This window comes from Eptesicus fuscus, chromosome 5 (genome assembly GCF_027574615.1).
Source record: "Eptesicus fuscus isolate TK198812 chromosome 5, DD_ASM_mEF_20220401, whole genome shotgun sequence".
Taxonomy (NCBI): Eukaryota; Metazoa; Chordata; class Mammalia; order Chiroptera; family Vespertilionidae; genus Eptesicus; species Eptesicus fuscus.
This window is the reverse complement of record NC_072477.1, coordinates 43,051,146-43,069,641: the sequence shown is the minus strand read 5'-3', so window position 1 is coordinate 43,069,641 and position 18,496 is coordinate 43,051,146. Positions and strand designations below refer to the sequence as shown.

The following is an 18,496-nucleotide window of genomic DNA, read 5'->3' as shown; positions in this document are numbered from 1 at the left end:
GGTGAGGCCTCGTGCACCTAGGCCCGGGTGAGCCCAAGTGGCCCTGGGTCTGGGAGAGGCCAAGCGTCCCTGGGTCCGGGTGAGACCATGTGTCCCAGGATCTGGGTGAGGCCTCGTGCACCTAGGCCCGGGTGAGCCCAAGTGGCCCTGGGTCGGGGAGAGGCCAAGCGTCCCTGGGTCCGGGTGAGACCATGTGTCCCTGGATCCGGGTGAGGCCTCGTGCACCTAGGCCCGGGTGAGCCCAAGTGGCCCTGGGTCTGGGAGAGGCCAAGCATCCCTGGGTCCGGGTGAGACCATGTGTCCCTGGATCGGGGTGAGGCCTCGTGCACCTAGGCCCGGGTGAGCCCAAGTGGCCCTGGGTCTGGGAGAGGCCAAGCATCCCTGGGTCCGGGTGAGACCATGTGTCCCTGGATCCGGGTGAGGCCTCGTGCACCTAGGCCCGGGTGAGCCCAAGTGGCCCTGGGTCGGGGAGAGGCCAAGCGTCCCTGGGTCCGGGTGAGACCATGTGTCCCTGGATCCGGGTGAGGCCTCGTGCACCTAGGCCCGGGTGAGCCCAAGTGGCCCTGGGTCGGGGAGAGGCCAAGCGTCCCTGGGTCCGGGTGAGACCATGTGTCCCAGGATCCGGGTGAGGCCTCGTGCACCTAGGCCCGGGTGAGCCCAAGTGGCCCTGGGTCTGGGAGAGGCCAAGCGTCCCTGGGTCCGGGTGAGACCATGTGTCCCAGGATCTGGGTGAGGCCTCGTGCACCTAGGCCCGGGTGAGCCCAAGTGGCCCTGGGTCGGGGAGAGGCCAAGCGTCCCTGGGTCCGGGTGAGACCATGTGTCCCTGGATCCGGGTGAGGCCTCGTGCACCTAGGCCCGGGTGAGCCCAAGTGGCCCTGGGTCTGGGAGAGGCCAAGCATCCCTGGGTCCGGGTGAGACCATGTGTCCCTGGATCCGGGTGAGGCCTCGTGCACCTAGGCCCGGGTGAGCCCAAGTGGCCCTGGGTCTGGGAGAGGCCAAGCATCCCTGGGTCCGGGTGAGACCATGTGTCCCTGGATCCGGGTGAGGCCTCGTGCACCTAGGCCCGGGTGAGCCCAAGTGGCCCTGGGTCTGGGAGAGGCCAAGCGTCCCTGGGTCCGGGTGAGACCATGTGTCCCTGGATCCGGGTGAGGCCTCGTGCACCTAGGCCCGGGTGAGCCCAAGTGGCCCTGGGTCTGGGAGAGGCCAAGCGTCCCTGGGTCCGGGTGAGACCATGTGTCCCAGGATCCGGGTGAGGCCTCGTGCACCTAGGCCCGGGTGAGCCCAAGTGGCCCTGGGTCTGGGAGAGGCTAAGCGTCCCTGGGTCCGGGTGAGACCATGTGTCCCTGGATCTGGGTGAGGCGTCGTACACCTAGGCCCGGGTGAGCCCAAGTGGCCCTGGGTCTGGGAGAGGTCAAGCGTCCCTGGGTCCGGGTGAGACTATGTGTCCCTGGATCCAGGTGAGGCCTTGTGCAACTAAGCCCGGGTGAGGCCACGTGCCCCTGGGTCTGGGAGAGGCCAAGCGTCCCTGGGTACGGGTGAAGCCAGATCCTGGGTCCGGGTGAGGCCTTGTGCCCCTGGATCCATCTGGGTGAGGCTGGGTCCCAGGCCCGGGTGAGACCACGAGTCCCTTGGGTATGGGTGAGGCCACGTGCCCCTTAGTCCGGGTGACGCCGTGCCCCTGGGTTCGGCCGAGACCAAACCAGAGGGAGTCGGACCCCCATTACCACCATTTGTCCACCATCCAGAGCTGAGGGGTCAGTGCTGACATGTACACATAAGGAACTACTGGACATCGAAATTGGGTCTCAAAAGAACTGTTGGTCCAGGGGGAAGCTCGCTACAGATTGATTCATTTGCCTGTCAGCATAAATATTATTGCTCGTCTCACATTCAGTTCTTATTAGTATATATCTAGTGACATATGATCTCGTTCATCTAGAGGAAATGATGAACAACATAGACTGAGGAACAAGAACAGAACCAGAAGCAAGGAGGCATCGATCGGACTATCGGGCCTCAGAGGGAGGATAGGGGAGGGTAGGGGGAGGGTGGGGGGAGGGGGAGAGTTCAACCAAAGGACCTGTATGCATGCATATAAGCCTATCCAATGGTTAAGTTCAACAGGGGATTGGGGCATGCGTGGGGAGAGGGGTGGGATGGGAATGGGGGGATGAGGACAAATATGTGACACCTTAATCAATAAAGAAATTTAAAAAAAAAAAAATAGAAATAGATTTACCATTATGGTGAGATATTTTAACATAATTGATGAGTTAAGCAAACTGATCAGAAGCTTTGACATACCTAATTAACAATTTGCCCTAATAAAAAGACATTTTAAATATTTAAAAAAAAAAAAAATTTGAAAATAAATCATTTTTAAAATCTTTAAAATATTCAGAGAAACAAAATACATTAAGAGAACAAAAATAAAAATTATAGCAGCCCAGCTAGTGTGGCTCAGTGGTTGAGTGTCGACCTATGAACCAGGGGGTCACAGTTTGATTCTGGGTCAGGGGACATGCCCGGGTTGTGGGCTAGATCCCCGGTGGGGGCTATGCAGGAGCCAGCCAATCAATGATTCTCTGAAAAAAAAAGAATTACAGCAGACTGTGTCAAAAGCTATGCATGCCAAAAGTTAATGGAAAGACATCTTTCAAATGCTGGGAGGGAAAAACCTGTCAACCCAGAATTCTGTTTCTTAAATATATACACTTGTCAAACTCACCAAATTGTGCATTCAAAATGATGCAATAAAATTCATTTTTTCAAATGAATAAAATTGATTTTAAAAGTAAAGGAAAACAAGAGAATAAAATTTTCTTCAGATATTCTGAACTTTCTAGCAATTAAATCAAAGGGAAATTTAGCAGTTTACATCAGTCTTTTCTAAATGCTGGCCTAAAGACCAGGCTGTATGCGATTGGTTTCTGATTTAGTAGATCTGAGGTGGAACCCCAAAAGTTGTCCTTTTTTTTAATGCACAGCCAGGCTTGGGAGCTATTTAGTTACATAACTCTCATTGTCTTTATTATAGTAAGAGTGCCAATTGTTCAGGAAGAAAATCCCATTTAGAGTATTTAAAAGCAATATTGTTATCCTGAAATCTCATGTGCAATATTTTTGGTCAGAGAATATACCAGCATGTCCTCGGTCTGCCCTTTCCTGAAGGGCAGGGTCTTACTCATGTTTCTCTCTCTGCAACAACTGTGGATTCTTCTCAGAATGAAAAACGTCACTTGGAAATGTATTCATTCTGAAGTACATGCCATTAAGTATGGAAAAGATGCAGCTCCTTCTCAGGCCGAATTCATGCCCCTCTGGATAAGCATGTTTGCCTATCTATTTATTAGGGATATCATTCATTCACCATTTGCTCAACAAATATTATTTCTTATTTGCACAGGCACCATGCTAGATTATAGTAGGGACAAAACAGGTGAAGTCTCTACATTCATGGGGCTTCCCTTCAAGAGGGGGAATTGTGAGGGAATAGATTTAGTTACGCAGATATTATAGTGTGTTGTTGATGGTGCTAAATGTTAAGAAGAACATTGAAATGAGGCGGGGGAAAAGAGGGTATCTAGGGTGGGAAAGTTCTGCTGTTCATGCTGGGTGGCTGGGGAAGGTAGCATTTGAGCAGAAACAGAAAAGAAGTGAAGGCGCAACCTATGCATACACATGGGAGTGGAGTGTTCCAGGGATATGGAGCCGCAATGCAGGAGCATGCCTGGCAAATGAGATGAAGCAAGGAGAGGAGTAGGGAGGGTGAGAGCACAAGGTAGTGGGGGAGCCAGCTCAGAGAAGGCCTTAGACCAGGGATAGGGAATGTCCGACCTGCAGACCAGACAAGGCCCTCAAAATCATTTGGGCTGGTTCTGCCAAGGCATTAGGGGTGAGTTAATTAAATGTTTGACCAAATATAGCAGGCTAATTTTTTTTTTGTAGTATTTCTGTTTCTTGAATCTTTTTCTTTGTAATCTTTATTGTTGAAAGAATTACATATGCCCTCTTTTTTCTCCCATTGACCCCTTATAGCCCACCCCCATCCCATACCTCCACTACCCTATTTTCTGTATCCATGGGTTATGCATATATGCATACAAGTTCTTTGGTTGATCTCTTCCCACCCACCCCTGACTTCCCTCTGAGATTCCACAGTCTGTTCCATGCTTCTATGTCTCTGGATCTATTTCGTACATCCATTTATTTTGTTACTTAGATTCCACATATGAGTGAGATCATGTGATACTTGTCTTTCTCTAACTGGCTTATTTCGTTTAGCATAATACTCTCCAGGTCCCTCTATGCTGTCTCAAAGGGTAAGAGATCCTCCTTTTTTACTGCTTCATAGTATTCCATGGTATAAATGTGCCACAGCTTTTTGATCCACTCATCTGCTGATGGGCACTTGGGCTGTTTCCAGATCATAGCTACTGTTAATTATGCTGCTATGAACATAGGGTACATACTAGGTGTACCAGTTAATAATAGCGGATTTTGTAATCAAAGAAAACACGATAACTTCAAGAGAAACATCAAAAGTGCTTTATTCAAAGTAATGCCTATCGCTAGCTACACATTTCCCCATCATTCAGGTAATTTGTGGATATCATCCCAATAGAACTTTTCTTGTTTTGAGGCAAACGATTCAGAGACCCAATTTTCCACTTCTTCATATGTTTTGAAGTGCTGCTCAGAAAGTGCGTGTGCCATCGATCAGAACAAGTAGTAATCTGAAGGAGCAAGGTCTGGTGAATATGGAGGGTGGGTTAATACTTCCCAGGTAAGATCTTTTAACTTGTCTTTAACTGGTTTTGAAGTGTGTGATGATGAGTCATCATGAAGCAAAATTACTTTGCCATGTCTTCTGGCACATTCTGGTCGTTTTACGATCAAAGCGTGGTTCAAATTGATTATTTTTTGTCGGTAGCAATCAGTATTAACTGTTTCACCTGGTTTTAGAAGCTCATAGTACACCACATCTTCCTGATCCCACCAAACGCAGAGCATTGTCTTTCCGAAGCGATTTGGCCTTGCAGTCTATGTTGATGGCTGACCTGGATCAACCTATGATTTTGTGCATTTGGGATTCTCAAAATAAATCCACTTTTCATCGCCAGTCACAATTCGAGCAAAAAAGACTTTCTTTCGTGCCATTGAAGCAACATTTTACTGATGACTTTTCGGTTTTCTATTTGTCTTTCGTTCCATTGATGTGGCACCCATTTTCCTTCCTTTAAAATCTTTCCCATTGCTTGTAAACGATCGGAAATTGTTTGCTGAGCAACGTTTAATCTTTCTGCAACTTGTTTTTGAGTTTGACACACATCTTCATCCAATAATGTTTGTAATTGTTGGTCTTCAAACGTTTTCGGTTGACCTGGACATTCTTTGTCTTTCACATCGAAATCATCACTTTTAAAGCATTTAAACAAGCGTTCACACATATCTTGAGATGGAGCATGTTCACCATAAACTTCCCGAAGTATTCAGCAGCACTTTTCTTCAAAATAAAGTAATGAATTATAACTTCTTGCAAATGCTCCTTTTTTGGCACAAAATTCGGCATTTTTAAGTGTAAAAATATCCATGATGTTAACACCTTCAGCAAGTTTGACATATGAAGTTTTGAAGCTTGTTGTCAATACAACAAAATAGCATACATATCAAATCACATATATATCAACATATAATATATAACATAATATATAATATATATAATATAACCATATATTGAAAAAATCCGCATTATTAACCAGTACACCTAGTACATTCTTTCTGATTGGTGTTTTGGGTCTCTTAGGATATATTCCCAGAAGTAAGGTCACTGGGTCAAATGGCAGTTCCATATTTAATTTTTTGAGGAAACTCCATACTCTTTCCCATAATGGCTATACCAGTCTGCATTCCCACCAGCAGTGTACTAGGGTTCCCTTTCTCCACATCCTCGCCAGCACTTGTCATTTATTGATTTGTTTACGGTAGCCATTCTGACAGGTGTGAGGTAATATCTCATTGTCATTTCAATTTGCATCTCTCTGTTGATCAGTGACTTTGAGCATTTTTTTCATATGTCTCTTAGCCATCTGTATGTCGGTTTTGGAGAAGTGTCTATTTAGGTCCTTTACCCATTTTTTAATTGGATTTTTTTCTTCCTTTTGTTAAGTTGTATGAGTTCCTTATATGTTTTGGATATTAACCCTTTATCAGATGTATCATTGCCAAATATGTTCTACTATACAGTGGGCTCCCTTTTCGTTTTGTTGATGGTTTCTTTTGCTGTGCAGAGGCTTTTTATTTTGATATAGTCCCATTTGTTTATTTTCTCCTTAGTTTCCTTTGCCCTAGGAGATGTATCTGTAAACATATTACTACGAGAGATACCTGAGATTTTGCTGCCTATGGTTTCTTCTAGGATTTTTATGGTTTCATATCTTACATTGAAGTCTTTTGAGTTTATTCATTTTTAGTTTATTCTTGTGTGTGGTGTAACTTGGTGGTCTAGTTTCATTTTTTTGCATGTATCTGTCCAGTATTCGCAACAGCATTTATTGAATAGACTGTCTTGATTCAATTGTATGCTCTTGCCTCCTTTGTTAAATATTAATTGAGCATAATAGCTTGGGTAAATTTCTGGGGTCTCTGTTCTGTTCCATTGATCTATATGCCTGTTCTTGTGCCAGTACCAGGCTGTTTTGATTATAGTGGCTTTGTCGTATAACTTGATATCTGGTATTATGATCCCTCCAACTTTATTCTTCTATCTCAAGATTGCTAGCAGGCTAATTTTTAAGTTGATAATTTTGTATGGCCCTCGAATGATGTTATAAATATCCAAGTGGCCCTTGACAGAAAAATGGTTCCCCACCCCTACCTTAGACATTATCATGGGGACTTGGCATTTTTCATTGAGTTGGGAAGCCCTTGGAGGTTTTAGGGAGAGAAGCAGCATGATCTGATTTAAGTTTTAAAAGGATCACTAGCTGCTGTATTCAGCACAGATAATAGCAGAGCAAATGCAAAAACGGGGAGACAAGTTAGTAGCCTTGTTGAGGCATGGTGCATATTGTCTGCCTAGAATGCCTCCTCAACATTAAATTGGTTTATAGTTCTACTTACTGGGCTTTAGAAATTATTTTCATTCAGTTGGTATTTATTCAAATACAGCTTAAATTTGCTACAATAGCAATAGAAATAATTTTCTAAATATAATGAAGTACAGCTTTTGTAGCTTGGTTGACTACCAATGGGAAATAATAATACCTTACAATTATAGAGTGTTTGAGAGTTTAAAATGCAGTGTTTATTCATTATCTCATCTAATCCTCATAGTTTTTTAAGATTGACACATGGTTGTTTCCTTACAGAGGTGGACACTAAAACATTACATGCTAAGTTTGTGGCAGAGCCCCCAAAAAAACTAAATGGTCTTTTCTCCTCGTCTGAATCCACTGGTTTTGTTTAAAGGAGTCTGTTATGTTCAAATGATGTCTCAAGATGTTGGTGGGAAAGAGGACACTTAATATAACAAATTTAGTGTATTGTTTGAAGACCATCAACTAGTGAGCAAGATACTATGCTTGGAAAAGATACATACAAAGACAAAGATGTATAAACATATTCCTACTCTGTGAACTTAATACTTGGGGTGGTGATACCTATAACAGTAAATATGGTAAATAACTACTACTAAAAAAAAATGTCATATGCTCAGTTTCAAACAAATGGTACAGACAGTGAATAGTAAATACGTTAGCAGTTCAAAGGAGGCAGTGATTCTGACGGCCTGAGTATTTAGGGCAACAGGGAGGAGGGTACCTGAGCTAAAGAATGGGCAGGATTCAGTCAGACTATATTGAAGAAGGGTTTCTAAACCCCCGAGGTGGGGCGGGGTGGGGGCGGGGAGTAGGGGGAAGAGGGAGGGGCGTGTCCAAAGGGGGTGGGAGGGAGAACAGGTAGAATGAACAAAGGCTTAGTGATGGGGGGTTTTGTTTGTTTTGGGGTGTGTTTTTTTGAGACCATGATTAACAGTTTAGACAGAGGATAAAAGGGTGACTACTACTTTCATACATAAAGTGCTCCTGATAACTAGGCTGAGAGGTGAATGTATACAAGTTATACGTGTAAGTTAAACAAGATGTAGATGTTGAAGAGCTGAAAAATCCAGTGAAGTTCTTATTTACACTTTGCCTTTTACAATATAATCTAGCAACTTTGTGGTTTTATTCTTTCTCTCTCTGTTAATCCACATAAGTCAAATATGTGTCTGATTAAAGCTAAAAATGTTAATTTTACCATACCGTACTTCATGATTTCCAGGCAGCTCCTTCCAGGAGCTTAAAATATCTGTTCATTAACTGTCTCCCTCTGATATGGTGGCTTAAGAGTGGTTTAAGGGTATTGATGTATAAAAGAGCAGATTGTCAAAAAGAAAAATATTCAGAGTTGAGGGTCTACTAGTATAATGAAAATTAGGTTTGGAAAAAAAGACCAGGCTGTGTAGATTCTAACATTTCTTTCAGTTCAGCAAATGTTGCATGTCTACTGTGGCTATCTATGACTTAAATGTGTTGTGCTAAGTACTGGGGTACATTTGAAAGCACAACCCTATTCTTAAGGAGTTCACATTTTGGTGGGGTGGGATCAGGGAGTATTTCATTTCCTTCTCAAGGAGAGAAATGAGGTAGTGAAAGTGCTTTATTTAATACTAGAGGCCCAGTGCACAAAATTCATGCTCAGTAGGGTCCCTAGGCCTGGTTGGCAATCAAGGCCGATTGGGGCCTTCCTTTGTTCCATGCTGCCCCTGGTGGTCAGTGCACGTCATAGCGAGTGGTCAAATTCCCAGTCGGTCGAATTCCTGAGGGGAAAATTTGCATATTAGCCTTTTATTACATAGAATGTTGGTGGTGTAAGATTTATATTGAAATTGGGGAAACTAAAGGCAGAAAGAGAGTTGATAAAACTGTCTTCAGACTCACCCTCCCCACAAAGGAAGTATCCAATGTGTGTTATTTGAAGGGCGTGGTCCAGAAACATGTTCTATAGCTGCCCTCTGATCACTGAAACAGAATCATCAACATGAAGTCATACTATGTGTTCATGGTTTCCATTCCTTTATTTTCTCCTCCATTCAACAAATACTTATTAAGCATTTACTGTATGCCTGGCACCCTTCTAGGGACTGGGAATATAGTAGTTAGTAACAGAGATAAAGTCCCTGCCTTCATGGAGTTTACGTTGTTGCATCAGTCAGGCTATACTTAATAGCTAATGCATGAGAAAGTACCTAGCATGTTGCCTGTCACATAGTAGGTAGGACTCAATAATTGGTAATTACAGAGTTTGAACTTGAAGTTTGAATTAAATATCTACTGTTGGCAGGATACTTTGTTGGGGTACCCTTTTGCAGGGTAAAGGGGAGGAGATGAACTCATTTACAGATTTTTAAAAATTGTTACATTAAAAATGTTCAATTTTGGGGTGATTAAGATTATATGCTATATTAAATATAACAAGTTGCCTATTCCCGACCACTTTTGCCATCGAAGATGAATGTTGAAGCAGGTGCTGTTCTGTACCCTCAAAAGCAGTTTGCTCTTGTCCTGCTTGGGTGATTTTTGTGGGCTCCCTGAATTCCTGAAAAGGCTCATTGTCGTCACTGACAATGTTTCACAGAAACCCTTTGTGTCATTATTTAGCAACTGACTGCCTTGGCAAAAGCTATGTCAGTTCTTTTGTTAACTATAACAGCAGTCAAAAATGATGTAAGGGAAGAGAAGGCCAACTGAAACAAAGGCTGATAAGTGCATGCAGGCACACACTCACATCTTTTAGATCAATTTCTGAGTATCATCTGAAGTAGCATTTATCATATCAAACCAGGAAAAAGCAATGTGGCATTTATTTTTTCATTGTTTTGTTCAGCTATGGCCTGTTACCCGCAACATACGAACGCTCTCTTTCCTGTTGGCTTCCCTTTGGCCTTACTGTTTATTAAATGGGAGCAAAACAAGCCCTTTTGTGCAAATTCTTTGCAAGATTACATTTTCTTTTCTACCTACTTTTCCTAAAAGGCAGGGAATAGGATGACGGGTGTATTTACTGTTGTTGAAAGCCAACATTTTTTTTTTTACTTTCACTTGGAATAAACCGTTGCTTCTATAGAAACCAGAAATAGCTGGAAGTGGAGGTGTTAGGACCTTACATTTATTTGCTTCCAGATAAAATGCTTTGCATTAAATCTGTGATTAGAAGTCCAAGTTGAGCAGATGATGTCGTTTCTGCAATATAATATGGTATGCAAGTGCGCTTCTTTTTAGAGCAAGCACTGTAGATATGGAATTAGTTACATGGACTTTTCTCCTCCCTTTTTAGATGTGAAGCCCTCCAATATGCTAGTAAACACCAGAGGACAGGTCAAGCTCTGTGACTTTGGAGTTAGCACTCAGGTAGGTCTGTTTTCCCTCCCCATCTGCTCTCCTCTCTGCAGCATCCCCTTTTTATTTCCAATCTCCTCTCTGGATTGAAAAGTCACCCAGCCGCCAGACAAACAGAGCTGTGCATCTTCTCCTCGGCTGGGAGTGTGGTATTCATTTTTAATCTCCGGGCGACTTTCCTTCATCAGAATATGATTGTTCATTGTTTAATGACAGTAAAAACTGCTGATATTGTAATTACTACTTACGAATAGCAAACTTCATTGATATGCAGTGTTGATATGAAGCGTTTTGGCCAGACAAAAGGGAGGGCAGAGTGGGAGCTGTGCCTGGGGAGCCCAACTGGCCCACAATAAAAATTAATATTGGGAGCAACAATGGTGGAGGGCCATTACAATGTGCAGCACAAATTTTAATTAATTTCCATTTTGGGCCTCCCCTGAGAACCCCGGTGATAGTGACCCATGAGCGTGCTGTGATGTTGATTTGAATTGCAGCCACCTTTACTCCCAGCCAAACACGAAGACCAAAGCGAAGGTCATCGTTGTATTATGAGTTGTCAAAGTGTGTTATCCCTCCAGCGTATTTAGTGTTCGTTTCATTCTAGTAATGCATGAGGCTTCATTCACATCTTGAGCCATTTGAGTGTGTTCAAATTCTACTTCAAATTGACTTTTTATATCAGACGGTTTTGGGGTACTAAAGCGATAAGCATCCTGCTTAAGTGAATTGTTTAAGGTTATCTGCTATAAACTGTAATGCTGTGCTTGTTTAAATGGAAATCACATTCAAAAGGAAAGAGAGATTTAACCATTTTTAATGCCTTTGTAGATTTGTTCCCTTTTACGTAATTTTTAGTTGATTTATAGAAATGATGATTGTAGGTTAAATGAGGAATAATTGCCCATTTTATTTCCACATTATCTTTATATTGTTCTAACAGACTGTTTTGTCTCATAGCTGGTGAATTCTATAGCCAAGACGTATGTTGGAACAAATGCTTATATGGCAGTAAGTAAACTTATGCAAAAATAACATTTAAAACCAACATCTTTATCTTTATGTACTTGGTAATGTATAATTCTTGAGTTAATTCCACAGCTTTAGCCTAACGTATCATAAGTTACAAAGTTAATTCAGTCATGATTTGATTTTTAAACCTTTCTAAAAGACATGAGGTTTTATACAGGAGCTACCAACTTAGCTGATTTTGTTGACTTAACTGATTGGCTCGAATGTGGAATAGCTGAGTTTTGAAGTTTAATCCAACAGAAAAATTGCACCTTATAGCATATTGGGTACTTTGCCACATTGCCTATTTAATTAACCCTCAAGTATACTAAATTGCCAGTCAATAAGATTGGTTGGTTTTTTTTTCCCATGAATACAAACATGCTTTGTCACCAGATCAAAATTAAATTATTGATGTGACCAACTCTTACTTATGGATCTCTGAATGTAAGGGTTTAGCAGGCAATTATCTTTAGAACTTGTACATCTAAATTCTGTTTATTTGTTGGGCTCATGCCTATTATAAGATAATTTAGTTCCACTAAAATAAATTTAAAAAGAATAAAAATAGAAGCATAGAACTGTTTCAAAGACTGATGTGGACTTGGCTTTGACCTTTTTCTTTTTCCTACCTTTCAAGAAGAATAGTCCATAAAAATGCTTTGTGTATTGGTTTCCACCATCACTTCAAGATTTGGGGGGTGGAAGGAGACAAGCAGGAAGTTTATCTAGTATCATTTTTGGAGCAAAGTTTTGTTTTAACATCTTAATTACGTGGTTTTTTTTATTGAGGGTTTTATATTTATTCAGATAGTCCATTTCATTTCCATTTATATATCATAAAGTTAAATGATGTTAACATGGATAGAACCCTAGATTTTATTCTCAGTAATCTTTGTTCATATATTATCTTGACCAAAAGATCTTAATATGGATGGAACCCTAGACCTTATTCTAAGAACAGTACTGAGCACTTTTTTAATTGAGATACCAGAGCAATTAATTTTGGTTTTGTATTGTTTTATGTTTTTAAAGAAAATTCATTATTTTTCATTTTTCTAGGTAATGTAAAAAATATATATATATTAACCTCTGAAGTCATCATACCTGTTTTTATAAAACTTAAAAACCCACCTGGCTCTACCAAGGTAGCTGAGATTGGTGAACTGCCTTTATAATTAACAAAATCTTGCCAAATGCCACAATTTCAGTCTTGAAAGAATATGAAACATTGTGATTATAAAAAAACAAACTAAAAATGAAACAACTTCTCAACTACCCATCATGTTCTTAGTAGTTTTAAATTGCTCTACTAATTAAATTGCATTATGTTTAAATGTACAAATCCAGATCACAATTGTCTTTCCCAGGTGTACATTAAAGAAATTACTTTTTTCCTTTTTGTTTATGGATGAATGTGATGCGTCCATCTGTTAATTGAAGTGTGAGGATTAAAATTATGAAACGTTAGCTCAGATTGCCAAAGCTAAAATTGCTTTGCTTCTTGGGTGAGTGAATTCTAGTCATCAACTTTTTGGTTCAAGCTGTAAAAAGCTTAAGGTACCTAGGAAGTGAAGAGTGATAGTCTGATAGTGAACTTTGCTCAATTCAGCAGTCTCTGATCGGCCACGTCCTTTCCTAACTGGTATGAGGTCAGAGGTTGAAAGTGGGAGAAGATAGAAATAACCTTTATTATTCTGTTCTGGGTATTTTTCCCTGCCTTCTCTCTGCTGATAGTCTCGTGAGGGAGAAGGGCTGGGCTTGTTTTTTAAACCACAGTTGGTTCTTGTTTTAGCTGGGTAGTCCATAAAAATGCTTTGTGTATTGGTTTCCACACAATATGCCAAAATATTGCAACTTTGAGTTCTACATGAGGATCTCTTCCAAGTGTCAGTGAACTGCATACAGTTCTCAGGCCAAATTCAGCTTACTGCCTATTTCTGTAAAGAAGGTTTTAAAATTACACGGTACTATACAAGTACACACACACAAATGAATACATGTGAAACCAGTGAAATCTGAATAAATTGTAAACTGTACCAGTGTCGATTTCCTGGTCATGACATTGTATTGTAGTACTACCATTGGGGGGAATTGGGTGAAGGGTGCACAAAACCTCACCATATGATATATGATATTATATTATATCATATCATTTATTATACTTATTATACTGTTATGTTTATTATATTTATTATATATACTGAGTGGCCAGATTGTTATGATATCTGAATGCATAATAATCTGGCCACTCAGTGTATATCCTATATAATAAAAGGCTAATATGCAAATTGTTCCCTCGACCAGGAGTTCGACCAGCAGGCAGGCCGGCCAACCGCCCATGTCCCCTCCCCCTGGCCAGGCTGGCCAGACCCCACCCATGCACAAATTCATGCACCGGGCCTCTAATATATACCTCTAATATATATATATATAGATATATATATATATATATGTATATATATGTGTGTGTGTGTATGTGTGTGTGTGTATGTGTGTGTGTGTATGTGTGTGTATGTGTGTATGTGTGTGTATATATATGTGTGTGTGTATGTGTGTGTGTGTATATACACACACACATACACACACACACATACACTGAGTGGCCAGATTATTATGCGTTCAGAGATCATAATAATCTGGCCACTAAGTGTATATTCGACTTCTTGTGAATCAATAAGTATTTCAAAATAAAAAATAAAATTTAAAAAGAAAGTTTTATTGAAACGTGGTCACGCCCACTTGTTTGCATATTGTCTGTGGCAGCTGTGGCACTACAGTGGCAGAATGGAATAGTTGTGACATTTGCTGCAGAGACCATATGGCCCACAGAGTGACAAATATTTAGTATCTGGCCCTTTACAGAAAAAAATTTGCCAACCTCTGATCTATGCCAGTGAAAGCTGTTTCTGAAACTGAGTAACTTCAATTAATCAACCAGTATTTATTAAGCATCTTCTGCTGTTAAGTACAGTGGAACCACTCTGTAACCCATATAAGACATGGGCTAAATAGGAACATGGTATTATACATGGCCACATTATGTGTGACATAAGAAAGAATTAAGTTGTACCAAACATACATTCAGAGAATAAGAAGGCATACAATGTGATAGTTCAAGCAGTATGGGAAAAGGGCACTTACAAGAAAGAGATCACTGTGGAAAGATGAGCAAGGACTCAGAAATAGAAGGTTATGTGACATGGGTGGGGGGAAGCGGTAGAGTAGAGGACACTAATAAGTTGTGGGAATATATAATTAGAGGTCATCTGATATAATGCCCTTATTTTATGTCCATTGCCCTCACTTTCTATTCATACATACTTCTATACAGAGACAATAATAACAATAATAACAGCTAACAATTAACACTATGTGCCAGTTACTCATAAACTCTTAAAAATATTAACTCTTTAAATCTTCACAACAACCCTACGAGGTAGGTAATATTCTCATTTTATAGACAAAGAAACAAAGGGATAGAGAAATTAAGTGATTTACCCAACTTCATACAACTATTAAATGGCAGAGTCAGAATTCAAACCTAAGTATCAGACTCCAGAGACTAAACTCTTTACTGCTCTGCCTCTCACTATATTCCTAAATTATTTCTGTGTTGCTCCCAATCTAGATTATGAACTTCACATGGGGCAAGATTTATTCTGCTCATTCTCTATATCTGGTCCCTCATATACATAGTGCTAAATGAATGAATTCATAAAAACTGTATTTCAAATATGACTTGTTCACTAATTATAAGCAGACCATTTTTTTCATATTAAGTATCTTACTTTCATTATAAGGTTTAGAATACCCCCAAATTACTTAGAGACATTTAGCTAAGATGCTTAAATATTGAAAAGAAAAGAAATCAAATAAATAGTTCTGCATGTGTCAATAACCTTACTTCATTCTCCTATAACCTGAAGTGTAAGGTACAAGAAAATTATAACGAGTAAAAAGACAGGGAGGCTCTTCTAAGATCCTAAGGCATTTAAAAAACACACACACAATGGAGTCTCCTCAAAAAGTTAAATATGGAACTGCCATTTGACCCAGTGATCTCACTTCTAGGAATATACCCTAAGAAACTCGAAACACCGATCAGAAAGAATGTATGCACCCCTATATTCATAGCAGCACACAATTTACAATAGCTAAGATCTGGAAACAGCCCAAGTGCCCATCAACAGATAAGTGGATCAAAAGCTGTGGCACATTTATACCATGGAATACTATGCAGCAATAAAAAGAAGAATCTCTTAACTTTTGAGACAGCATGGAGGGACCTGGAGAGTATCATGCTAAGCGAAATAAGTCAATCAGAGAAAGACAAGTATCACATGATCTCTCTCATATGTGGAATCTAAGTAACAAAATAAACTGATGAACGGTGTGGATCCAGATACATGGAAGCATGGAACAGAGTGCAGAATCTTGGTGGAAAGGTGGGGGAGATAGGGGAAGTAATCAACCAAGGACCTTGTATGCATATATGCATGGTCCATGGCCACAGACAATGGGGCAGTGAGGGCCTGGAGGCGGGGGGAGGGAGCAGGGGCCGGCTGGAGGGGGTCAGTGGGGGGAAAGAGAGGACATATGTAATACTTTCAACAATAATAATTATTTTTCTAAAAAAATAAAAAACACACGCACAAATTACTAGTATAGGCACAGTGGATTATGTAGGAGACTTGAAAAGTCATCTGGTGAGACTGAGAACTGGAAAGTGAAGTGGTGTGTTATTTTAGAGGCAGATGATTAGGTTCTACAGACATTTTAATCCAAAATAGGAAAGATTTTCAACTACATTTTGAAAGGATTTCATTCAGAAGGATTACAAAAGGGATCCAGAAGGCTTTGATGGCTTGTATTAAATTAAATCATTTCTCATAAATTCTAATTACTAAAAATGTTACCCTGTTTTAAAGATAGAAGTCCCTAAAACTTTATTTAACCCACTGTTCAATCACTGTGATTTGCTTATTGTAATTTTTAAATCATATGTAAAAGTTTGAAATTGTTTTTATAAATAAAGTTGTTGGTTTGTTTTTTTTTTGGGGGGGGGGAGGGCAATCTTACCCAAATACTTCTTCCTTGGAATCAGAAAGTCAGCCTAAATTACTTTTTCAATCTCCTGAACATTTTTTTCTACCCACGCTATTCCTATCCTTAGAAATTACCTTTACCCAAAATTGCCGAAACCGGATTGGCTCAGTGGATAGAGCGTCAGTCTGCAGACTGAAAGGTCCCAGGTTCGATTCCGGTCAAGGGCATGTACATTGGTTGTGGGCACATCCTCAGTAGGGGGTGTGCAGGAGGCAGCTGGTCGATGTTTCTCTCTCATCGATGTTTCTAGCTTTCTATCCCTCTCCCTTCCTCTCTGTAAAATATCAATAAAATATAAATAAATAAAAAGAAATTATCTTTACCCAAATAAAACCTATACACATTACATTATCCAACTCGATTGGCCATGCTTAGGCAGTGATGGTGATGTCAGTGGTGATTATTGGGAGGCTAACATTTACCGAGCATTCCCACGGGGCATGAACTGAATCAAGCCCATAACATGACTCATTTAATCTTCACACAACCCCATGGAGTAGACATGTTATTATGACTGTCATTTTGCAGATGAGGAAACCAAAGGTGAAGTCACTTTAACCAGCCCAGGGTCCTGAGTTGGCAAATAGTGAGAGTCAGGATTTAATGAGGATACCAGGTTCTAGTTTCTGGTCTGAGCAGGTTTGGTTATTTGTCTAACTCTTCTGCTGAAAATGCTAATCAAAATGAAATTTTAAAATCATCGTAAATATACTGAAGAGCTAAAATGATGATGGGGAACTCCAAGGGCAATTTTCAGATGGAATCCCTCAAGAGTTGGAAAAGCAGATTGTCGGAGCACCAGTGCTACTGTTCCTGAGGGCATTTTCCCGTACCACAGCTGTAGCCTGGGCCCAGGGTCTCGGAGCAGGTCTCTCCCACATCATGCTGGAAGCCTAAAGGACTTGCCCTCAGTGTCAGAGCAAACCAGACTAAAGCTGCCCCTCCTCCCTCAGGCCCAGGGAATGAAAGAGAAGGCCTCTCAGAGCTAAGTAGAAATTGTGGCCATAGACTAACTTGCACAAATTTGCACCCTGGGTATTTGTATGTATTACCTGATTTGGAAAAGGAGCTTAATGCTTAAAACTTGTTTGGGGTGGACACTCCTATCTTAGGCCTCAGAGAACCTCTTCAATATTTCTTTTCAAGAGCAAACACTAGCAATCAGTCAAGGAAAACCAGGTACCCAGGGAACAAAGCAACATGAAGAAGAACCAGCAGGAGCAGGTAGCAGAAACAGCCACACACAGACTTCCGATCACAAATTAAAAGTGACAGTAGGTCTGGGAGTGGGGGAGAGCGGGCTGGAGGGAGTCATTGTGTGTGGGGGGAACATTTGTAATAGTTTCAATAATAAAGATAGGTTTTTTTTAAGTGACATAGTGGATTTGAGAAAGTCCCAAACAAAACTACTAGATTAACATTTTAAACTCACTATTTAGTAATATATTGGACATAGCAGAAGAGAGAATTAATGAACTGAAAGGTAGAGTTAGAGCAGTCTGACTTTAGAACAATAAAGATAAATTTTTTTAAAGTCACAGAAGTTTAAAAAAATTGTTTTAAAGAAAAAAGTCACAAAAATTTTTTAAAAAGGAAAAGAAAGAACCCTTATTTAACCAGTGTGCACTGCCACCGACACAAGGATCTTGTTGACTTTAAAAAAAAAATCCCCATAGTTTTATACATATTTTGATTACAGACTAATATAAAGTATTTGTGCATACTTTCTTAATTTTCTGAGTAGCCTAACAGAACAGAAATTCCTGTATCAAAAGAGATAAGGGATGCTTTTTGCAAGTAACCCCCTAGGTTATTATGTTGCAAAGACAATTCTGGAATGAGGTAAGTAAATATGGGTCATGGATAAATGCCAAGTCACAGAAGGTAGTTGGACGACGTGGGATATGCATGCTGTGCTTGGAGCCACTGCCCTTTAA

At 40.6% G+C, this 18,496-nt stretch overlaps 1 protein-coding gene across 7 annotated transcripts in view; it reads left to right on the top strand.

The window, feature by feature from the left end:
- The window catches only part of MAP2K5 (mitogen-activated protein kinase kinase 5), a 273,560-nt gene that overhangs the window by 141,127 nt on the left and 113,937 nt on the right, over positions 1-18,496 (top strand). For all 7 annotated transcript variants that reach the window (XM_054716100.1, XM_054716099.1, XM_028141851.2 and 4 more), the window contains 2 exons: positions 10,378-10,451; positions 11,400-11,450. In XM_054716100.1, coding sequence (XP_054572075.1) covers positions 10,378-10,451; positions 11,400-11,450 — 125 coding nt within the window. The remainder of the gene's footprint in view (positions 1-10,377; positions 10,452-11,399; positions 11,451-18,496) is intronic.